Here is a 25,599-nt window from a genome sequence, read left to right as displayed (position 1 = left end):
AAATAAATAAACAAACAAATAAATAAAATTTGAAACACACGAAATAGTATTACTGGTATTTGCTGATTATCAGAGATATGTACTAGAGGTATAAAAGTATGGATGGGAGCCCCATGAAATTTGTGGCAATGGCTACCTTTAAGGAGGAGGAAGAAGGAGAAACAGTCTTGGGGAGGGCTTCACCAGGAATTTCAATTATTAAAATCTATTTTTGTGGCCGAGTGCAGTCCTATAATCCCAGCACTTTAAGAGGCCAAGATGGGCGGATCACCTGAGATCAGGAGTTCAAGACCAGCCTGACCAACATGGAGAAACCCCGTCTCTACCAAAAATACAAAATTAGCCAGGCGTGGTGGTGCATGTCTGTAATCCCAGATACTTGGGAGGCTGTGGCAGGAGAATTGCTTGAACCCGGGAGGCAGAGGTTGCAGTGAGCTGAGATCCTGCCGTTGCACTCCAGCCTGGGCAACAAGAGTGAAACTCTACTAAAAAAAAAACAACAACAACAACTGTTTTTGTGTGAGAATCAGCCATTCATAACTTTTGGCCATCTTAATAGTGCATTGTTTGTGTCCTTCTTGATTTGTAACAGTTATTTATATATTAGCCTTTGGAATTTTTTTTTTACTGCTATCAGTGTCTTTCCCATCTGCCATTTGCTGACTTTGTTCATTGCGTCTGCCTCACAGAAGTACATTAATCTGAGGTAGATTTGTCACTTTTTCCTTAGATTCCATTTGGTGTCAGAAAAACCTTTAAAACTTTCAAGAATATAAAACCATTCCTTCAGGGCAAAAACATGCTACACATGGCCACCTTGTGTAAGAAGCTCTGAAAGAAAAGCTCTGCACCTTTTTCAAAGCCACTTTGATGATGCTTTCTGACCGTAAGTCCCTTCACAGGAATCCTTTAGTCAATCAAAAAGACTTTAGAGGCCGGATGTGGTGGCTCACGCCTGTCATCCCAGCACTTTGGGAGGCCGAGGTAGGCAGATCACGAGGTCAGGAGTTCGAGGCCAGCCTGACCAACATGGTGAAGCTCAGTCTCTACTAAAAATACAAAAATTAATCGGGTGTAGTGGCATGTGCCTGTAATCGCAGCTACTCGGGAGGCTGAGGAAGCAGAATCGCTTCAACCTGGGAAGCGGAGGTTTCAGTGAGCCGAGATGGTGCTACTGCACTCCAGCCTCGGTGACAGAGTGAGACTCCATCTCAAAGAAAAGATTTTAAATATTTTAATTTAAATTTGTTCTTATTTTTAGAAAAGATACACCAACAACCCCATAGTAGTTCAAGTAGAGGAGCAGAATAATTTATTGAGCGGTCCTGTACAAGTACTGTAAGGCTAAATGGTATCTCCAGCTTAAGGGATATCAGACTTTTAAATATCCCAGCTATTCTCTAAGCACGCCCAGAAGTCGTCTAAAGGACAGATAAACAAAGTTTCACAGCAGGAAACAGCTTGGGACTAAGCAAAAAACTAAACTGAGTCACGAAAGCTACAACTACTCCCCACTCCCTGCTGAGTGACCCTGGGCAAGTCACTTGACCGCTATGATCTCTGAACACCAGAGAAACAAATAACAGACTTTAAGTCATGAACCAAAACACAGGATGTCAAAGGTGCCCTGGGGTTGGGCTCCTTCCTAGGAGCTCCTCAGGAATAATCTGGAGGTGAGGTTTCATTTTCTCCCCTATGGAAGGAAAGAGCCGGGCACAAACAGTTGGAAAGCATCACTGCTGGGTCTTGGAGAGGACAAGGACAATTAATCCTTGAGCAAGGGCAAGAGAAAACAGAGGCAGGCACCGGTCACCCTGCAGCTTGGCAGGCTCCAAGAGGGCGGATTCATGCCACTCCTGAATTCTGCAGTATTGTTTTGAAGATCCTCCTTTTGGCAAAGACCTGGCCCTGAGCCACAGAGAGTTTATCAGAATGCTGGCAGCAACAGTATAACATGCTGCTATAGTTTGGATATTTGATTCTCCAAATCTCATGTTAAAATGTGATCCCCAGTGTTGGATGTGGGGCCCAGAGGGAGGTGTTTGGGTCATGGGGGCGGATTCCATATGGATAGATTAATGCCTTCCAGGAGGAGGCTGTGAGTGGGTTCTCGCTCCATTGGTTTCCATGAGAGCTGGTGGTTTAAAAAAAAAAAAAAAAAAAAAAGAGCTCATCACCTCCCTTCTCTTCCTCTCACCATGTGATCTCTACACACGCCAGCTTCCCTTCCGCCATGGGTGGGAGCAGCCTAAAGCACTCACCAGAAGCTGGGTAGATGCCCACCAAGCTTCTTGAAGAGGCTGCAGAACCAAGAGTCAAATAAACATCTTTCCTTTATAAATTGCCCAGCCTCAGGTATTCCTTTGAAGTAGCACGATGCACTTGGATACACGTCTTCTTACAGGCATGACCTTACAGCCTTCCGTAGCCCCCAATCTTCAAACAGAGGGGATGAGGAATTCTTAAACAAGGGTTAAGGTCCACAAGAAATAAAGAAAAAGATGGATAAATTTGGCTGCATTGAAAAAATTTTTAAGTGTGTACGCAAAAGGATACCATAGACAGGGGCAGCTGGCAAAATGTGATCAGATAGTAAAGGATTTAGCATCTAACGTTTTGAAAGAATTACTATAAATCAGTGAAAGAAAAGTTAAAAGATTTTGTTTAAATGGGCAAAGTGTATAATAGATACTTCACATACGCATGCACGTGCGCACGTGCGCGCACACACACACACACAAGCAGAAGCAGCTCAAATATACAAGTCCTTGAATAACCAGGGAAATGCAAATTAAAAGAATGAGTTATCATTGCATACATATCAGACTGGCACAAACTTAACTGTCTCTCGTATGATTCTAGTGAGAAAATAAACTGGGTATACTGCTTTGGAAAACTGTGTGTGTGTGTGTGTGTGTGTGTGTGTGTGTGTGTAGTTGAAGTCACGCCTGCTATATAAGACAGAGAGTCTATGCTTAATTACAAACCCTAATTATGCACATGAATGTAAGAAGAGATGTACAGGAATACACATAGCAGCACTCTTTATAATTGAACATTGTTAATAATATTTATACATCCATCAACATGGAAATAGTTATATAAATTGTGTAATATTTGTATGAAACACAGCAATGAATGAAAACAAGCTGCAGAATAAGTCACACAGAATAACATTTAAATAAAGATCAAAACCCTACAGTACTATACTATGTATATATATATTTTAATTTATTTACCATACTTTAAGTTCTGGGGCGCTTGCAGAATGTCAGGTTTGTTACATAGGAATACACGTGCCATGGTGGTGGTTTGCTGCATCCATCACCCCATCATCTACATTAGGTAGTTCTCCTATTGCTATACTTCCCCAATCCCCCCACCTCCTGCTATTCCTCCCCTAGCCCCTCAACCCCCAGGCCCCGGTGTGTGATGTTCCCCTCCCTGTGTCCATGTGTTCTCATTGTTCAACACCCACTTATGAGTGATAACATGCAGTGTTTGGTTTTCTGTTCTTATGTCAGTTTGCTGAGAATGATGGTTTCCAGTTTCATCCATGTCCCTGCAAAGGACATGAACTCATTCTTTTTTATGGCTGCATAGTATTCCATGGTATATATGTGCCACATTTTCTTTATCCAGTCTATCATTGATGTGCATTTAGGTTGGTTCCAAGTCTTTGCTATTGTGAACAGTGTCACAATAAACATACATGTGCATGTGTCTTTATAACAGAATGATTTATAATCCTTTGGATATATACCTAGTAATGGGATTGCTGGGTCAAATGGTATTTCTAGTTCTAGATCCTTGAGGAATCACCACACTGTCTTCCACAATGGTTGAGTTAATTTACACTCCCACCAACAGTGTAAGAGTGTTCCTATTTCTCCACATCCTCTCCAGCATCTGTTGTCTCCTGATTTTTAATGATCGCCATTCTAACTGGTATAAGGTGGTATCTCAATGTGGTTTTCATTTGCATTTCTCTAATGACAAGTGACGATGAGCTTTTTTTCATATGTTTCTTGGCTGCATATATGTCTTCTTTTGAAAAGTGTCTGTTCATGTTCTTTGCCCACTTTTTGATGGAATTGTTTGTTTTTTTTTCCTGTAAATTTGTTTAAGTTATCCATAGATTCTGGATATTAGCCTTTTGTCTGATGGATAGATTGCAAATTTTTTTTTCCATTCTGTTGGTTGCCAATTCACTCTATCGATAGTTTCTTTTGCTGTGCAGAAGCTCTTAAGTTTAATTAGATCCCACTTGTCTATTTTGGCTGTTGTTGCCATTGCTTTTGGTGTTTAGTAAGTCCTTGCCTATGCTTATGTCCTGAATGGTATTGCCTAGGTTTTCTTCTAGAGTTTTTATGGTGTTAAGCCTCATGTTTAAATCTTTAATCCATCTAGAGTTAATTTTTGTATAAGGTGTAAGGAAAAGATCCAGTTTCAGCTTTCTGCATATGGCTAGCCAGTTTTCCCAACACCATTTATTAAATAGGGCATCCTTTCCCCATTGCTTGTTTTTGTCAAGTTGTCAAGGATCAGATGGTTGTAGCTGTGTGACATTACTTCTGAGGCCTCTGTTCTGTTCCATTGGTCTATATCTGTTTTTGTACCAGTACCATGCTGTTTTGATTACAGTAGCCTTGTAATATAGTTTGAAGTCAGGTAGCATGATGCCTCTAGCTTTGTTCTTTCTGCTTAAGATTGTCTTGGCTATGTGGGCTCTGTTTTTGTTCCATATGAAGTTTAAGGTGTTTTTTTCCAATTCTGTGAAGAAAGTCATTGATAGCTTGATGGGGATAGCACTGAATCTATAAATTACTTTGGGCAGTATGGCCATTTCACAATATTGATGCTTCCTAACCATGAGCATGGAATGTTTTTTCATCTGTTTGTGTCCTCTTTTACTTCCTTGAGCAGTGGTTTGTAGTTCTCTTTGAAGAGGTCCTTCACATCCCTTGTAAGTTGTATTCCTAGGTATTTTATTCCCTTTGTAGCAGTTGTGAATGAGAGTTCACTCATGATTTGGCTCTCTGTCTATTATTGGTGTATAGGAATGCTTGCGATTTTTGCACATTGATTTTGTACCCTGAGACTTTGCTGAAGTTGCTTATCAGCTTAAGGAGATTTGGGGCAGAGATGATGAGGTTTTTCTAAATATACAATCATGTCAACTGCAAACAGGGACAATTTGACATCTTCTCTTCCTATTCGAATACCATTTATTTCTTTCTCTTCCCTGATGGCCCTGACCAGAACTTCCAATACTGTGTTGGATGGGAGTGGTGAGAGAGTTCATCCTTGTCTTGTGCCAGTTTTCAGAGGGAATGCTTCCAGTTTTTGCCCATTCAGTATGATATTGGCTGTGGGTTTGTCATAAATAGCTCTTACTATTTTGAGATATGATCCATTGATATCTAGTTTATTGAGGGTTTTTAGCATAAAGGGCTGTTGAATTTTGTCAAAGGCCTTCTCTGCATCTATTGAGATAGTCATGTGATTTTTGTCTTTGGTTCTGTTTATGTGGTGGATTACGTTTATAGATTTGCGGATGTTGAACCAGCTTTGCATCCCTGGGATGAAGCCTATTTGATGATGGCAGATAAGCTTTTTGATGTGCTGTTGGATTCAGTTTGCCATATACTATATATATATTATTTACAGCTGCATAAACATGCAGTAAAAAATATACATATAAAGTATAAATGACAAAGTTCATGTCACAATCCCTTGTGGACAAAAGAGAGCTACAATAGGGACCTGTACTTGTAAATTTTTTCCCCTTAAATTGGATGGACATACATGAGTCTTCACTGTATTATTCTATGACTTTCTGTATGTCTAAAATATTTCATTGAAAATTCTATGAGGTTCACATTTAAAATACCTAGGCCTGGTGCAGTGGCTCATGCCTGTAATCCCAGCACTTTGGGAGGCCGAGGCCAGTGGATCACCTGAGGTCAGGAAGTTCGAGACCAGCCTGACCAACATGGTGAAACCCATCTCCACTAAAAATACAAAAATTGGCCTGGCAGGTGTCGGGTGCCTGTAATCCCAGCTACTCGGGAGGCTGAGGCAGGAGAATTGCTTGAATCTGGGAGGCGGAGGTTGCAGTGAGCAAAAATCAGGCCACTGCACTCCAGTCTGGCGAATGAGCAAGGCTCTGTCTCAACGATACACACACACACACACACACACACACACACACACACACACACACACACACACCCCTGGAAAGATAAACATCAATGCTTCAATCCCCCCGGGTCACAGAGTGGTACTGGTTCCTGGCCTGTTAGGAACCGGGCCACATAGCAGGAGGTGACCTGTGCCCCTCGCCTGAGCTGCACCTCATGCCAGATCAGCACAGCATTAGATTCTCCCAGGAGCACAAACCGTACTGTGAACTGCACATGTAAGAGATCATGTAATGCTCTCCTTACGAGAATCTTAAAAATGCCGAATGATGAGTGGTGGAAGTTTCATCCTGAAACCATCCGCACCCCTCCAACCCCCAAGTTGGCAGTGGAAAAAACTGTCTTCCACGAAACCCGTGCCAGAAAGGTTGGGAACTGCTGCCTTCACCGGATTATTCTCTTTTATCCTGAATCTTTCTGTAATTAAACATGTAACCATTTGAATTTTTTTAAGGAGTTAAAGATGCCTGCAATTTTCCAGTTTTGCACGCCTCTCAGATTCGGCTCTCTCTTCAAAGCTTACTTTTTATTTTGCGTACTTTTTAGAGACGAGGTTTCCCTATGTTCACCAGACTCCTAGGCTCAAGTGATCCTCCCAACTCAGCCTCCCAAGTAGCTGGACCTACAGATGCGTGCCACCATGCTCAGCTCAAAACTTACTTTTTTGTCGAAGTATTGAATAGCCTTAGCTATTCAATAATCTCCAGCATTCAACAATCTCCCAGCGACCAGAGGTGGGATTCACTTCACTGGCCACTAACTGAACAAATAAGAAGCCAACTTCTAAGTCTTCTTTCTAGAGACACTGATACCACTTTCTCCCTTCACCTAGTTGTTTTTGTGGGATTTTGTTTTGTTTTGTTTTGTTTTTTGTTTTTGAGATGGAGTCTCATTCTGTCACCAGGCTGGAGTGCAGTGGCACGAACTCGGCTCACTGCAACCTCTGCCTCCAGGATTCAAGCAATTCTTCTGCCTCAGCCTCCCAAGTAGCAGGGACTACAGGTATACACCACCATGTCTGGCTAATTTTTATATTTTTCAGTAGAGATGGGGTTTAACCATGTTGTCCATGCTGGTCTCAATCTCTTGACCTCAAGTGATCCACCCACCTCGGCCTCCCAAAGTGCTGGGATTACAGGCGTGAGCCACCACACCCAGCCCTCCCTTTACCTAGTTTTCTAACATCTAGTGCTATGAGTCAGAGAGCGATCGCCCAGGCTTCCTGAAACAGTAACGTGAGGTGAGCAGTGAAGCGTGACAACGTCAAGTTCTGCTCTCTTCAACGGCATCCCTGTTCCAACTCCATCCACCTCAGCAGTTTCTCAGGAAGTGTTAAGTGTCTACCACAGATACAACAACAACTTACTTTCTGGTGCCTTTTGAGGGCTTCATGATTAAAATAAGTCGTGGAAGTCTAAAAACATATAGGCCATTTTCTTCAGCAGATGGACCACATATGAAGATGTCAAGGAGAAAAAGCAAGTTCAAAAGTAGGACTTTATTTTCAATTCCTTTCTAGGCTCAACAGTCCTTTATAAACACAGATTTACTTTCATCTTTCTTATGTAAATCCACAGACAAAGCAAGCAACGTTGTACACCTCCAAACCTACCATGAGATTTTGAAAGCTACCAGGAAGCCCTTGAGAAGTTCAATTCTGGGTCAGCATATACTTTATCAGACTCACCAGTCAGGATGCTTCCAGCTACAAGCAATCAAAAACCTAATTTAACCCACCTTACACAATAAAGACATGGAGTGGCTCACAACACAGAAAGGCCAGAGGCTGGGAGGAACTCCGGCTTCAATTAACTCAGTGGCTGGGACTTTTCCTTCCTCTAGAATTCTCTTAGCTGTACGTTCCTTCCTGTATCTGTTTATCCTCAGGATGGGAGCAAGACGGCTGCATCACCCCTGATCATCACAGCCACGAGCATGACAACGTTTAATTTCTCCCTGTGGCTTGCTTAGGAGAAGGAGGAGCCCAAAGCCCCAGGAAACCTGTCAAGGTCTTGGCTGAGCCAGTCACGCGTCTTGTACCAGCGTCTGGCCCCTTGGGAGGGCTTGCTGGTAAGGCCCTGGGCTCCCGAAGGGCTGAGACTAGGTAAGTCCTGCTCCTAAAGCTGCAGCCACTCCTTTATACCAAATGGAACCTAATAAAAGCGAGGTGGAAGGATTGGAGGAGCACAGTGTTTATGCCACATCATAAAAGATCAGGACTGAGTTCGCTAATTTACGCCGAAAGGTCCTGGAGAAGGCTGTCGACAGTGCGGTCACCTGGCGTTTGGGTATAAATGGTGACATTTAAACTACACTACACCTGTCCTCCCTGCACAGCTGGCTTTCTTCTTCCTCGAACATCTCAATACCAGAAATACACTCAGCAGCCCACTGTCACCAAAATCAAAGTCACATTAAAAGCGAAGAGAACCAGCCTTGGGAGGGGCAGCAGGACCTCCCTTCTGGTTCCTGGAAAGCCTCTGCCCCACTGCTGCGACTCAGGTCTGGCCCTGGGTGCAGGTTCAAGCACAGCCTCAAACACTGTTCTGACCACAGTGCATCGACCGTGCTTCCCCAGAGCACAGGCAGCAGCCGCTGCAGGGAAGGAGACCACGCCAAGGTCTCCGCACCGCCAGGACTGGGAAACCACAGGGAAGGCACCCAGCCCTCGAAGGCGCTCAGCTGGACAAGAGCAGTGACATCATCCAACCTCCTGAGGACTTTCTATTTTTCCATAGATAACACAAAAAGCCAATTCATTGTTCTCCCTAACAACCGATAAGAACAGAAAGGAAGGGGAAACACATTTGGAATGGTGACATTTAAACCCAAAACTTTATTCCTCTCAGAGTCTCAAGACAAAAACAATAAAATCATAACCCGGCCAAGTGTGGTGGCTCACGCCTGTAATCCCAGCACTTTGGGAGGCTGAGGCGGGTGGATCACCTGAGGTCAGGAGTTTGAGACCAGCCTTGCTAACATGGTGAAACCCCGTTTCTACTAAAAATACAAAAAAGTAGTCCAGCATGGTGGTGCATGCCTGTAACTTCAGCTACTTGGGAGGCTGAGGCAGGAGAATCGCTTGAACCCGGGAGACGGAGGTTGCAGTGAGCCAAGATGGCGCCCTTGCAGTCCAGCCTGAGCAAAAAACGTGAAACTCCATCTCAAAAAAAAAAAAAAAAAGGGAAAAAAAACACCATGATACACATATAAAGAATCTTTCTTCTAAAAAAATAAGAGCATAAAACCTCTAGTCTGAGTTTCACTCAAGGGAAAGTATTCTGAACAAAATCATTCACAATGCACAGAAGTTGTCTCAGCCGTCCAAAAGGGGTCAGAAGAGTGAAATAATATCAAACCAAATGAACTGCAGTCCCGGGGTGGTCGTGTACGCTAGAGTAAATACACATGAGAGAGCATGACGTGGCTGCTACAGAGTGGCTGCGGGCTCATGAAGCAACATGGAACACTTGCATCAAATAACATCTTCACTTTCATGACAAAAACACGTACATGAAAAAGACAAAGGAAATCCGAAATTGATGCTAATGCTTGCATTAGGAAACCAGGTTTGTAGGTGCTCCTTCCCACTTTCCTATTAATAATACGGTCATCCTTCATGACCCATCAGACCCGGGTTCCAGGAACCCCATGGATGCTAAAGTTTGAGGATGCTCAAGTCCCTGATTTTTTTTTTTTTTTGAGACAGATTCTTTCTCTTGTCCAGGCTGGAGTGCAGTGGCATGATCTCAGCTCACTGCACTCTCTGCCTCCCGGGTTCAAGCGATTCTCCTGCCTCAGCCTCCTGAGTAGCTGGGGTTACAGGTGCCTGACACCATGCCTGGCTAATTTTTGTATTTTTAGTAGAGATGGAGTTTCACCATGTTGATCAGGCTAGTCTCAAACTCCTGACCTCAGGTGATGCGCCTGCCGGCCTCCCAAAGTGCTGGGATTACAGGGGTGAGCCACGGCACTCAGCTCAAGTCCCTGATTCTAAAAAAAAAGGCCTAATATTTGCATATTGCCTGTGCACATCCTCCTGTCTACTTTAAATCGCCTCTAGATGACCTGTGATATCTCACACGGTGTAAATGCCACATATGTAGTTGTTATACCGTATTGACTATGTATAGAGTATGACATGAAAAAATATGTACGTGTTCAACACAGACACAATTTTTGCCAAATATTTTCAATTTGTGGTGGCTGAATCCACGACGCAGAATCGGAGGGAGGGCTGCCGTGCCGACAGTCATAGCTCACTGTTACTACAGGCGTGGTCTTCTGAGCACTAGGCATCGTGGCCATTTCTGCCTCACCACAGCCTTAGAGGGTGACTTCTAATATCATCTCCATTTTATAGATGAAAAAACTTCTGTTTTCTAAACTTCTTGTAAAGGTGTTGGCCATGCCCTCCTAAAGTACGGACAAGGAGAGGCTAGCTAGAGTCAAAGGTTCCTCCCAACCAACACCTGTACCTCTAAAAAGAGGGAATTGTGATGCTTAGGGACAGCGCGTGGCCTTCCGAGGCCTGGGACAGGCTCGCTGGGGCAGTCCTGTCACTGGAAGAAGCTAAGGTTCCCTCCTGGGTATTCACTCTGCTGGAACACCTGCTGCCTCTCCTAGATCCCAGGCAGCCAGGGCAACACAGGGATGCTGGCATGCTGGGGAGAAAGGAGCACCCCAGAAAATCACAGGACTCTGGCTGGGGCCAGGGAGGGGAGGGCAGAGGAGAGAGGCTGAGGAGTGAAGCCCAATGTGCTCTCAGTGTTTGGGAGCTGCAATCGCTTTTTGGACTCACTTTTGGGCCTCTTGTTGCCATCAGGATGTTAGGATTTGAGGGGCCCAGATCCAGCCTCTTAGATGGAACGCGGGTGGGATGGCCAGAGGGGCAAACTCGAGTGCCCACACTGCTCAGAGAGGAAGGGAGGGCGTGAAAGAAGGTGATGTCAAATTACAGTCTTCAATCTAATTCTCGTTTTCCCACTTTTGATTGAAATAGGAATTTAAGAAATATTTCACTTTCCTCCCCACTTGAAGAAGAACAGCGCAAACACTGTGATGTATAGCCACGGACAGGAGCCAACAGGAGCAGCAGGGACACACGCAGTCCCACCATGCCGTGCCCAGGTGCTGCTCACTGTGGCCGGAGCGTCGGACTTTAAAGAGCTTCGAGATAGCTATAGTTTATGTGGAAATTTCCAGACTTTTAAACATCAGTGAGTCATTCAAACAAACAAGTGAACAATTATTTTTAAAGCTGCACATGGCCAGACTCGGCTCCTGGTACCAGCCTGAGACCTCTGAACTGCCCTTCAGCTAGAAGAGCCAGTGGCAGCCTTGTGACCTCCAAGGACCTGGCTGGAGTGGGTGAGCGGGCGCCACAGGATGGGGCCGAAGCCCACCCCAAAGTAGAGAGCACACTTGGAGGCCCCAGTATCTGCCCAGGGCTCCATGGAGCCCACCGTCTTGGCCACCACAAATAACATGGTCTGCTTCATAAAAGTACAGACACTGTAGAAGGAGCCCCTTGGTGAAGGTGGGGCTGGGTACATGCAGCACAGGTGTAAAAGTTGATATTACATCTCACCCAGAGCAAAAGAAAACAGGAAAAGCAAAAACAGTTCATTTAAGACTCAAGGAAAATCCTTTTCCATTTCTCATTTCATCATGATTTATATAATGAAATAATGGCTCTCACGGATTCTAACATCTCAGGAAAGTACCAAAAATGTAGCAAGTGAATCGATGTAAGTAACAGGGTAATTGAGTTGAGGGTCACCCATATGGCTGTTAATGGCAGGCTCGGTTTCCACTTCTTAATTGCTGAAGAAGGAGATTCCCTATCTCTGGGCCGAGAAGGGAGCAGACGCGGAATAAAAATATCTGGACACAATAAGAAAGGCATGGGCACGACCTGGATTCCACAGAGAGCAGCAGCTAGAGCTCCCCTATGGCTCCTGGAAACTGCTTCATTTAAAAGCATACATACGAGAACCAGAATCTTAAGGTGCTGACAATATATTTTTCATCATTTCCTCCACTTTCTGCCATCATAGTGGCCTTTAAAGTGCTCACTAGGTATCTCGAAGCAGACCTCGAGTCCAGGACCAGCGCCCGCAGCAGGCAGCTCCCACGCCCACCTGTCCTGTCCCATCCCCAACCCTCGCTACACAGGGATGGGATGTAGACTTCCTGTAATATCTGAGCTGGGAAGAGGGGGCCATATTCTACAAGCAACAAACCTGTAAAGCAACAAACATGAAAAATTCCGTGTCGTCCTCAAAAGGCTTACCGAGAGCAGCCAGCCCCTATTTGACAAGATGCATAATTATTGCGTGGAATTCCTGTTCATATAAATGACCGTAATTAGTAATATTTTTTCACAGCCAAACCAAGTATTGCAAGGGACAGCTTGAGGAAAAAATGAGAGGCTGCCTCCACCTGACTCCATCCTGTCATTTGTAAACAGATAATCCATTCAGTCATCAACAAATGTTTATTAAGTTCCTGCCATGTGTCAGGCACTGTTTTAGGTGCTGGAGAAACAGCAACAGATAAAGCAATCAAAAATATTCCTGAGGGGTGCAGGCAAAATAATTGGGGGTGGAATGCTAATGGCACAAAATAAATACTAGCACCCACCTTACGGGGCCGTGGTGAGGACTGAAGGAGTTGGGCCATTTTGCATTAAATGTTAGGGGCGTGGCCAGGACCTGGTCCATGGTAAGGGATGGACTCACAGTAGTTACCATTAGCTGCGAGTCATAGGCCAAGGCTGAAGAAGAGCCACACCAGCCTCAGGAGGTCCTGGGAACACAGGGGAATCACCTGATGCTGTGCAGCTGGCGCTGGCCATGCTCAGAGAAACCAGGGACCCATGCAGGGGGAAGGTTTCCACCCACCACCTTCCGGCTTGGGTGGCAAGAGAGAGAGTGCCTTCAAACACAAGCAAAGCAAGATGCAAAAGGCTGCAGGATGAGTCCCAGTGACAAAGCCACAAATCGCAGGCAGAGAGCCTGTTAAAGGAAGGCCGTGCAAGTGTGCTCAGTCAGTAGAAAGAGGGCTTGCTCCAGGAAGGCCACAGCCTCATTCTGGCCTGCAGCACCTGCCCCTTGCACACTGCAAGTCCGGGACAGGTCCTGCACAAGCAGGAGGTCCTCGTCTCCATCTCACTCACTCATCACCCCTCAGAGGAAACCCCAGTATCTGCCTCCTCTGCCAAGACAACAGCAACAGCTACTCCGGTGTCCCAGATGTCTTCCCCCACACAAATGTGCAACGCGATGCTTGCTGACCACCAGGGCCTCTGAAAGGCAGGAAGGGAATTAGCCGGGCATGGTGGCATGCGCCTATAATCCCGGCTACCCAGGAGGCTGAGGCAGGAGAATCGCTGGAACCCAGGAAGCAGATGCTGCAGTGAGCTGAGATCACTCCACTGCACTCCTGCCTGGGTGACAGAGCAAGACTCCGTCTCGAAAAAAAAAAAGAAAGAAAGAAAAAAGAAATACAGTAAGTCTCTGCTGGGCGGCAGGGACTACACAGCACAACCTGACTCCTAAGAGGTGAAAGGCCCCAACTTGAAAGGTACCTTTTGATTTCCCCCAGTGGTTCAAACAGATTTACTGGGCAACAAGTCTTTGAATATTGACTTTCAAATGAAAATAAGCACAGCAAGGCGGCGCGCCAGCAGATATGCTCCCAGCATGCCGATGCTGCTAGATGAGCCTCAGGGCGCCAGAGCCAGAGGAGAAACACGCAGTGGGGCCAGCACTGAGTTCCACAGGTGCCCCTTGCTTTCCACTAGCACAAAGCTCCCAGACAGATTCCCGCTTATGCCTCATATCTCTTAAAAAGGCAGGCTCAGCAGGGCGAGGTGGCTCATGCCTGCAATCCCAGCACTTTGGGAGGCCGAGGCTAGAGGACTGTTTGGGCCCAGGACTTCAAGGCCAGTTTGGACAACATAGTGAGATCTTGTCTCTACTAAAAAATTACCTAGGCGTGGTGGCACGTGCCTATAGTCCCAGCAGTAGGTAAAACAATCAAAATATCCTGAGGTGCTCAGGCAACAATGATTGGGGGTGGAGGGCAGGCATGGCACAGAATAAATACTAGCACCCACCTGACGTGGGCATCCTGAGGACTGAAGTGGGTCCTTCTGCATAAAGTGGGCAGCACAGGGCCTGGCTCACAGTAAGGGATTGACACACAGTAGGTATATATACAGGCAGAGTCCATGGTGTAGTTAATATTCAATATTATCAGTTAATAATATTTAAATTTAAGTATATAAAATATTTTTTAAAATATATTAAAACATTAAAAATATAAAATAAATTTAAAAAATATTTTATATTATATATTATTTTGGTATAATAGATAATATATAATATCCTATTATATACTACATTAACATATACATGTTATGTATAGTATACATAGATAGCATATACTATATAATAATATGTAATACTATAATTACTATATGTACTATACTATATTACACTATGTATTATAGTATTATATATTATCATTATATAATATATATTATGTAGTTATATATATATAGATATATATGGGCAGGCACCGTGGTGTATCTTTTATAGTACACAGTATCTAACAGTCTTCGTAAATAACCATCTCCCACTGCTAACAACAGAAAGTAAAACACTCTAGAAAAAATAAGTAGAAGCAAATATTATCGTTGCTAAAGTGTCTACCAGTTTCCAAGCATTAACTGTGTATGCCATGACTCGTTTCAAATGGGCTTATTATGTATTTAGCCTAGTGATAAGATCATGAAGTATTTTCCTAGCTTTTATCTATATATTCCATTTAACAGACTTTATAAAGTAAAATTATTTATATTAGAGATGTGCTTATTCTGACTTTGGGCATTAATTTAACAACCTACAACATTTAAAGCAAGAGGGACAATTTGGTTTCCACCTGGACTGACCATATCATCAACATGAAGTCCACTTTCTGGCTTGCAATATAACATCACCACATTAACCCTCCAAAAGAGCTCTGTGCAGTCTTTCTTTCATGTGGGTTTGTTTGTTTGTTTGTTGTTTGTTTGTTTTGAGATAGAGTCTCACTCTATCACCCAGGCTGGAGTACAGTGGCAAGATCTCAGCTCACTGCAACCTCCACTTCCTTGACTCAAGTGATCCTCCCACCTCAGCCTCCAGAGCAGCGGGGACCACAGGCGTGTGCCACCATGCTAAGCTAATTTTTTGCATTTTTGGTAGAGATGGGTTTCACCATGTTGCTCAGGCTGGTCTTAAACTCCTGAACTCAAACAATCCACCTGCTGTGGCCTCCCAATGTTCTGGGATCACAGGCATGAGTCATCACACCCAGCCCTCATCTTCCTTTTAAATGGGGATTTGAGATTCTATGTTTTAAAGTTAGAGAAAAGTTGGGTTAAAACTACCTTAGGAACCAAAGTACAAATGTGGATTTGGGGATGACACCACACTGGTTGCTGCAAATTGGGACAATGTTTTCATGTAACACTTTAACAATCATTTTAAAAATCAATAGACCCAACACTGGCAAGCTCAAAATCCAACTGTACCAACACGTTACTCCTGAAGTTACACTGGCAATTTTTACAATGCCATTCAGCAAAATGTTATCAAGAGCTGGAAAGGGGCTTACATCTAGTAATTCCATATTAATGAACTTGTCCTGAAGAAAGTCATGGAAAGCATGGAATAATGAGATGGAGGGATGGTCAACCAAGTTTAACTTACAATCACACAGTACTGGAAGTAGCAATAAGATCGTTGTTTTCTATGTGATATTCGACTTACCTGCTACATCCAATTGACAGACTCTTACACAGCCACTAAAAAGTGTTAAGTGTTGATTAATATAAGTAGAATATGATACTGTATCTATAAAGACACACTATCATTACAATTATAAATATTATATGTGGGGAAAAGGCTGGAGGTAAATATATTAAAATGTAACAGATAGGAATTGGAGGAATTGAATTAGGCATGTCTTCCTCTTAGTAGCTTGCAAACTTTGTTAATATTTATAATTGACATTTTTTAAAAGGGATGGTTTCTGTCCTAAAGAACCCTGGAAGGAAAACTGTGACAGGCCCTGCCCTGGGGGCAGCATCAAATATGGCAATGTTGAGCCAGGGATGCTGGTCTGCCCCTGTGCTCTCCCATCATCACACAGTTCATCAAGAAGTCACGGACCAAGCTGACACCAAGAACTGCATCTTCCTGCACTGCTGCAAGGGCACACCAGGTGACCTCCCCCTCCACTCCCTAACACCTAAGCCAACGCTGCAACACAGCTAGATCCCAGCCTTCCAGACTTAGAGACACAACAAAGAAGTAACGTTTACTTCTTCAAAAAATGTATGGCCGGGCACGATGGCTCACGTCTATAATCCCAGCACTTTGGGAGACCGAAGCAGACAGATCACGTGAGGTCAGAAGTTCGAGATCAGCTTGGCCAACATGGTGAAACCCTGTCTCTACTAAAAATATAAAAATTTTCCAGGCATAGCAGTGGGTGCCTGTAATCCCGGCTACTCAGGAGGCTGAGGCAGGATAATTGATTGAACTCAAGAGGCAGAGGTTGCAGTGAGCCAAGATCACACCAGTGTACTCCAACCTGGGTGACAAGAACAAAACTCCATCTCAAAAAAAAAAAAAAAAAAAAATTACCACCTTCCACTGGCAGGTGGTTGTGAAGGGGAAAAAGCCAAAATGCCCAAAGTAGAAATTCAGGCTACTGCTGACCTTGCGCCAGGCTTCCTGTTGCCTTCTAACATTCTACTCCAGCACATGTGACTTCATACTCCACCCCACGAGGTAGAGGCCGAAGAGAACAAATCACCGTGGAGTCTCTTCCCAGTGCTCTCGCAGGTCCCACGATGTCTGAGACACAGGCAGGTCATGGCCTCGTCCATCACTGCAGGGCCTGCCAGTGCAAGTCATGCCAACACCTGCCTTTCCTGGATGCTGTGGGGGCCCACGCGGCTGGCCATGTTTAGTCCTCACCTGCAGACAGACTGAATGCCATGAGGATGCCCTCCTCTTCTAAGACTTTATTTTAGTGTCCTTCTTATGTTTTGACTTAGCATTTTCTCAAGTCCTATTTGGTCATAGAAGAAGCTAAATACATAACTACAGATTAAGAGAAAAATTCGCCTGTCTCTTGAACATACAACTTTTTTTTTTGAGATGGAGTCTCACTCTTTCGCCCAGGCTGCAGTGCAGTGATGAGATATCAGCTCAACCTCTGCCTCCTGGGTTCAAGCAATTCTCCTGCCTCAGCCTCCCAAGTAGCTGGGACAACAGGCGCACGCCACCACACCTGGCTAATTTTTTCTTTTTTTGTGTAGAGATGGGGTTTCATCATATTGGTCAAGGTGGTCTTGAACTCCTGACCTCTAGTGATCCACCCACTTCAGCCTCTCAAAGTGCTGAGATTACAGGCTTGAGTCACCACACTTGGCCTTATAACATTTTTCATTCCTTGCTCATATTATACCTTTGAAGCTACATGTACTACCAAAAAAGCCAAGCAAATAAAAATACAGCATCACAGAAATAAGACTCATGCCTCGTTCTGTAAGCATGCTATTTGAATAAGGCAAGAGCAAGCCATCTGAAAAGAAAGGGCTGTGGTAAGAACCTAGTAGAACATTAGGACAGAGTGTTTTCACACTTCGCAAGTGAAAACTGAAGCCTCGTGCTTCCAGATGATCTCGTGAGTGCGTGAGGTGGGCTTGCCCCAGTCCACCCGGAGTCCCATGCGCCTTAGCAATGTCATAGCACTCCGCAACAAATTACCAATAACCGCAACCACACAGACAACGTCGAATTCATTTTACTCTGTGAAAGAAGCCAAACTGAAAAGGCTGCATCAAGTGTGATTCCATTTTACGTAACCTTCTGGAGAAGACAAAACTCTAGGGACAAAAACCAGATCCGTGGTGGGCAAGGCACGGGGAAGGGCGGGAAGAGGTGAGCTCTGTGCTCTGAAGCCCGACTGTGACGCTGGTTTCATACGTGACCACATGCATCTGTCAGACACAGCACTGAACGCTGAAACAAGTGAATTTTCTTGTATTGAAATTATACCTTAGTAAACCTGATTTTACAATTTTTAAAGAAAAAAAAACATGTATGGCCAGACGCAGTGGCTCACTCCTACAATCTCAGCACTTTGAGAGGCCAAAGTGGGTGGATCACCTGAGGTCTGGAGTTCAAGACCAGCCAGACCAACATGATGAAACCCCATCTCTACTAAAAATACAAAACTTAGCCTGGTGTGGTGGTGCACACCTATAATTCCAGCTACTCAGGAGGCTGAGGTAGGAGAACTGCTTTTACCCAGGAGGTGGAGGTTGCAGTGAACCGAGATCATGCCACTACACTCCAACCTGGGTGACAGAGTGAGACTCCATCTCAAAAAGAAAAAGAAAAAACGCATACAACAGGAAAAGCGTATCTCCAGTTTCCTTGCACATTCCCGAATATTCTTAGGGCTGGCCATCCCATGTGCCCAGTGCTGCCTGAACCTCCCACTCCCCGGCCATCCCTACCAAAAGGAGGAATATTCTGAGTCTTAGTCAACTGAGACTGAAAGTCTAACAAGCTTCTATCCTCAGAGAAAACAAATAAATTTCCAGAAGAACACTACCTCCTATAATTACTAACAGGGTCTGAAGGTCCTTTTCAAAATGACTAGCATTCTCTCCATTTTAAAGGTATAGTTGAAATGCAAATTCTGATCACCTACATAGACAATATCAATTTTACTTCTCAATTTCAGCTATTGTTCTGACTTTGTGTAAGGAAACCCCATTTAAACTTCATAACTCTTTAAACATTCCCACGGCTCCCACCAGCTACTGTGATCTTCAGTTTTAAGTTCCAGAGACCAGAGATTAGATAAGGCCTCTATATAGTGGCTAATGAGCCTTAATGTGCTTTAAAAGTCAAGGCTTGAGACCGGCTTTTCAGAATAACCTTATTTTTCCAGCACAGTAGATTTTCTTGCCAGGCAAGATTTGATTTCAAAATTGCACTAAGTTCTAGAAATTCAGGTTTCTTTCTTGCATGCTCCCACATTTCAGCAGAGTTATTAGGAAACGTCCTGACCCAGCCTCCCGCCCTCTGGGTTTGGGGTAGAAGACAATCCACGGGGGAAAACTGCACTCACATTGCTGGGCTTCCCCCCATCAGGCTGGGCAGATCCGACAGCGGGATTGTTTTTAGTAGAAGCATTTGTGGCAGGCAGGGTGTGTGTGTGTGTGTGTGTGTGTGTGTGTGTGTGTGTGTGTCTGTGTGTGCATGAGCATGCGTATCCTCAAGCTCTGCCACCTGCTTTTGAACAATTCCCTAAAGTAATAATAATTTTGTTTTTATAAGAAAACCATGGCAACATATTTTACATGAAAACTGAAGCAACAGAGACGACATTGGAGATCGTTGTATTAAGTGAAATAAGCCAGGCGCAGAAAGACGAAGATCCCGTGTTCTCACTTATGTATGGGAGCCAAAGCAGCGGGTCTCATGGAGGTAGAGAGCAGAATGGTGGACCCCCGTGGCCGGCAGTGGCCAGGAATGGGAAGGAGGGATGAAGAGAAGCTGGTTAATGAGTACAAAATACAGTTAGCTAGAAGGAATAAGTTCTAGCATTCAATAGTACAGTACAAAAATTAGAGTTAATAATTTATTATGTATTACAGAATAGCTAGAAGATTTATAATGTTCCCAGCAAAATAAAAGATAAACATGTGAGGTTCTGGGTATCCTAATACACTGGGATTTGACCATGAGACACTGAACACATGAATCAATCTCACATGCATCCCAAATATGTACAATTCAGATACAGCAATTAATTTTTCTTTTTTAAAGAAAACTATATGAGTAGCCTAGATTGATTTTTCTACACTGAGAACCTTTTTTGTATAAATCAGGAAAAGGAGCTGTGAGAGCTGCTAAGAGGTTTCTGTGGGCAAGAAGTCTGTGGACCCCGAGATGCGGCGGCACCACGGGCAGGTTAGTGGTTGCAGCCTGGGAAAGGCCATGGACTTTGGAAACCTCAACTCTAATGCCATTCTTAGAGGGAAGCTTCTTTCAGGTTTGCCATCAAATGGTGGATATCACAGTTTTTCAAGTCTAAAAATCATATGTCTCACTTTAGGCCAGGAGTTCGAGACCAGCCTGGCCAACATGGTGAAACCCCATCTCTACTAAAAATACAAAAATCAGCCAGGCGTGGTGGTACACATGCCTGTAATCGTAACTAATTGGGAGGTGGAGGTTGCAGTGAGCCAAGATCGTGCCACTGCACTCCAGCCTGGGCGACAGAGCGAGACTCTGTCTCAAAAAAAATAAAAAATAAAAATATATGTATACACACACACACACACACACACACACACACACATACATATATATATGTCTTCTATCTGATCTACCCCTGAGCAAATCACACAGCAGGAAACGTTCTAAGTTTTAAATAAAAACCTTGATACAAAATTCTATTTACAGTATAATCTCAAATGCATTAGAGAGAGAGAAAATAAACAGGAGAAGTGGAAAAATATAAAGACACAAAAATCATAAGTATTTTTCGAATAATGGACCTAAACAGGATTGTCCTAAACTTTCTTTACAACATAGAGATGCTTAGTTCTGTAAGATACATGTTTAACATGACATTTTGTTAGCAACACTAATGTACTTTAACAAACATATGGTGCAGCATTAGGTAGGTTTCACTTTGGGGGTTTCATGTACTTGTTTGTTTGGTAAACCTGAGACACTAATATGCACTAGGTTTTGTTGTTGTTTTTGAGACAAGGCCTCACTCTGTCGCCCAGGCTGGAGTGCAATGACACGGTCTTGGCTCACTGCAACCTCCACCTCCTGGGTTCAAGTGATTCTCATGCCTCAACCTCTCGAGTAGCTGGAATTACAGGCATGCACCACCACGTGTGGCTAATTTTTTTGTGTTTTTAGTAGAGATGGGGTTTTGCCCTGTTGCCGAGGCTGGTCTTGAACTACTGAACTCAGGCAGTCTGCCCACCTTGGCCTCCCAAAATGCTGGGATTACAGGCGTGGGTCACCACCACGCCCAGCCTATGCGCTAGTTTTCAAATTCAGAGGATTAAATTTTCTCTACATCATATAAAGAAATGTGTAGGCTGGGCACAGTGACTCAAGCCTATAATCCCAGGACTTTGCGGGGACAGAGGCAGGTGGATCACTTGAAGTCAGGAGTTAAAGAACAGCCAGGCCAACATGGTAAAATCCCATCTCTATTAAAAAATATATACACAAAAAATTAGCCAGGTGTGGTGGCACATGCCTGTAATCCCAGCTACTCCAGAGGCTGAGGCCTGACAATGCCTTAAAACCAGGAGGTGGAGGGTGCAGTAAGCCAAGATCATGCCATTGCACTCCATCCTGGATGAAAGAGCCAGACTCCATCTCAAAAAGAAAGAAAAGAAAAGAAAAGAAAGAAAGAGGGAAAGAAAGAAAGAAAGAAACGTGTAAACATGCCCAAGAAAATCAGTCAACTGGCAAAAATGAACGGCTGATTTTTTTTTTCTTACTCATCCTTCCGTCTGAATCATTTCATTGTCCCACTGAATACCTTTCTTGCAGGATTCTAATCAAGACACAGATTGAAATCCAAACCCTCTAGTTCTTTGCTGTTTTATAATCATTTTTTCCTCAGGCCTCATAATCTGTTTTGTTTGGTTTTGTTGCGAGATGGAGTCTCACTCCAGTTACCCAGTCTGGAGTGCAGTGGCCAGATCTCGGCTCACTGCAACCTTCACCTCCCAGACTCAGGCAATCCTCCCACCTCCACTTCCCGAGTAGCTGGAACTACAGGCACATGCCACCATACCCGGCTAAGTTTTTATATTTTCAGCAGAGGTAGCGTTTCACCATGTTGGCCAGGCTAGTCTCAAACTCCGGAGCTCCAGCAATCCACCTACCTCAGCCTCCTGGAGTGCTGGGATTACAGCCTTCATCTTTATTTCTTTAAAGAAACACTTAAATAGCGCTTCTCTTCATGTATGCCTCTAAGCACTACATAATTACTCAGTTCACCTAAGTAATTCTTCAGGTTGGCATTCATAGCATGACGACTTAGTTTCCACCTTAGGCCAGCCTTTCCCACCTCTCCAGTGGATCCGTAATGTGGCCTTACGAGCACCCTCAAAGGGACTTCGCATCTTGTTCATCTCTTCCTGAGACACAGTCCTCCCACCCCCACCCCCAAAATTCACTTGTCACAGGTCAAGACAAGCTCAAATCCTGCCTGCATTAAACCTTCCCGAAGCCTCCCAGGCAGAGCTATCCCTACCCATTCCTCCCTCTGGTACTGGAGGTACAACAATTTCTGAAGAATATAAACTCTCAAAGGAATTAAACCTCCTGGTTTACATCGTCCTTCTCTAGTTTTCTCTCCTCATCCTGCCTAGCTCTGTGTTCTGCATAACAGATGTGGCTCGACATGTCATGTCATGTAAATACACTCATTTAATCTATAAAATAAAGATCGACTGTAGTTAAAGAGCAGTTTTCAGTAGTGCCAGCCATGAACAGAACACCATATACTGCCCCACATGATTCTTTATTACCAAAATTGTTATAAATGGTCATGATGTAAAATAATTGCCATTTTCTATGTGCCAAGTACCATGTAAGCACTTACATACCTTCGAAATTCACATATTCCCCCCAAATTACTCTTTAACAGAAAAACTTGCCTTATTACCCAAGACTATTATAATGTTCTCATACTACAGAGGGCTCCCCACTTTATAAAAAACAATACACTATTTGAGGAAGACACATTCACCAGAACTAACTCGATTAGGGTAGTTTTACATGTTCACAGAAATCATATGATAAACTATCAAAAAAATTGGATAGGGAGACAAAGAAATTTAACATGGATAGATGAATTATTCCTGGGGATTGACTTTACAATTGCTGCTGCTAGGAAATTTATAAATTAGCTCTAGAAAGATTCTTTAAAAGAAAAAAAAGTTGAAGGAATGAAGAAACAGGCACAAAAAGAAAAAAAAAGATAAATAAAACAGCCAGTTGCCATACTACGGAATCACAAGTATATTATTACAACAGGGAAAAACACCTAAATGTTTCAGAATTAGTCTTTGACACTGGGGATAAATTTGCAGTGCCAACATTGTCGATGGATTCAAAAAGCTCTGCATAGCAAACATCTCCAAGCAGCAAAGGTAACACGGGGTGGGAACTCTGTTTAGAGGGACTAAAAGTGATTGTAATCACACACACAAACACGCTGAAGTTAGAGATATCAGCCCAGAGTTTGAACAAAGGCATTCTGGGAAATGTGAAAGTAGAAATTATAGAAATAGATCACTTATTCATATTTCAATCACATTATGTAACTAAATACTTTCCTTAAAAACTAAACTCATGGTCGGGCGCAGTGACTCATGCCTGTAATCCAAGCTACTTGGGAGGCTGAGGCACAAGAATCACTTGAACCCAAGAGGCAGAGGTTGCAATGAGCCAAGATCGCACCACTGCACTCCAGCCTGGGTGACAGAGCAAGACTCTATCTCAAAAAAAAAAAAAAACTAAACTAAATTCATGTGAAAGAAGCTTCTCTGCCAAGACCAGGCCTGGAGAGCATCTGTGCTCTTCAGAAGCAAGTCCTCTTATAGCATCCGCAACTGAGTAAGGGTTGAAACAGGTGGCCCTGGAAACTCATTAGGAGCCCTCTGGTCCCTTTAAAGACCCTACAACTTCATACAAACTTCACCATATCAAGAGACAGAGGATAATATATTAGAAAGAGATAAGAAGTTGAAAAACAGTCCTCTCCTTGTGTTCTGTTGTGACACACATTTGTTAAATGAATTTTTAGCAAATTGAGGAATTTAACCATTTTAAGAAATCTTAGAGTCATAGAGACCTAAAACCTCCATCTTCTGTATTTGACCCAAATCTTAGAGCATCAACTGACCAGAGAACACACACGGCCTTTTCGGCTTGCTTCCAAATTCTCGGCTATGATATCAACGGAGTAACAACGTGAAATGTGCAAATCTCAGAACACAAAATATCAAGGAGCTATACTGGGAATAATGACTCTTTTCGTTTTAGGTAAATTTGCAGAAACATTATAGCAGTAAGTGCAGGCTTTGAAAAGACAAGGATATGCCTTGGGATTCTTCAACAGGACAGGGCCTGTGCGTGGGTGTCTGGAAAGGGCCAAGCCCCGAGAGCTGCTCCCAGCTCCACCTGGAGGGACCACTCACCTCTCCAGGCTCATCCTGCTGTGCAGACAGCACCCATGAGGATTTCTCTTTTCTAAAGTAAAGTTGTCGGAAAGTCTACATCTAAGTAAAAGGTTTTCTTTTTGATGATTTAAGCTTTTGCTCAATTACATATGAGAAAAGAATAATCTCTCATTTGATAAGATAATAAAACAAAATAAATGCCTCTAAAATACAACATTGTCACCAGAAGCCCTAATGGTCTTGTGGATAAGGCACTGGCCTCCTAAAACAAAACATTGTCACAGTAGTTTGATGAGAAACCAGTATAGAGGGTGTTCTGAGGACCACACTTCCTATCACATAAAACAAAATCCTGCCCTTGAAGATGCAAAATGCCCACACCTGCCACTGCTGTATCCTGCCCCGTTCCTCTGGAGAAGCTGCGTGAAAACGTCTTAGGCCCCACAGAGGCGGCGCCAGCATCCTTCACTCACCTGAATGTGCATGGCGCCCTCTACTGCTTCTTGGATACTGGGACAACCACTGATGAGTGACAGCTGCTCTTCCACACTCAGGGAGCCTTTCAGAGAGCCTGCCTGTTCCAGCAACTTCATCTCCTTCCTGGAAAGGCAGGGAGAAGGATCACTGTGAGCATTCAAGACCACATTTAAAAACAAATAAAGCTCGGCATCAGGAATCATCAGGGAAAAGCAAAGCGGAACCACAATGAGATAGCACCTCACACCCATTAGTGTGGTGACTACCAAAAACAGAAACTAGCAATTGTTGGCAAGGCTGTGGAGAAACTGGAACCTTTGTGCACTGTTAGTGAGGCTGTAAAATGGTGCCACCACCATGGAAAACAGACATGGCAGTTCCCCAAAACAGACTTACAGCATGCTCCAGCAATTCCACTTCTAGGTATAAACCCAAAATAATGGAAAGCAGGGTCTCCGAGAGATTTTTGTACACCCATGTGCACAACAGCATTATTAGCAATAGCCAAGAGGGAGAAGCAACCTAAGTTTCCATCAGTGGACAAGTAGATAAGCAAAATACGGTACATACACACAATGGAAATTATTCAGCATTAAAGAGGAAGGAAATTCT

The 25,599-nt window shown here is 43.8% G+C and overlaps 1 protein-coding gene across 2 annotated transcripts in view; it reads right to left on the bottom strand.

The window, feature by feature from the left end:
* The window catches only part of CRYL1 (crystallin lambda 1), a 124,232-nt gene that overhangs the window by 55,204 nt on the left and 43,429 nt on the right, over positions 1–25,599 (bottom strand). For both annotated transcript variants that reach the window (XM_032260134.1, XM_032260135.1), the window contains exon 3: positions 24,984–25,110. In XM_032260134.1, coding sequence (XP_032116025.1) covers positions 24,984–25,110 — 127 coding nt within the window. The remainder of the gene's footprint in view (positions 1–24,983; positions 25,111–25,599) is intronic.

Source organism: Sapajus apella, unplaced genomic scaffold (assembly GCF_009761245.1).
Source record: "Sapajus apella isolate SASKATOON/1434 unplaced genomic scaffold, GSC_monkey_1.0 scaffold114, whole genome shotgun sequence".
Taxonomy (NCBI): Eukaryota; Metazoa; Chordata; class Mammalia; order Primates; family Cebidae; genus Sapajus; species Sapajus apella.
Note: the sequence above shows the minus strand (reverse complement) of the source record. Positions and strands in the feature narration are given on the sequence as shown.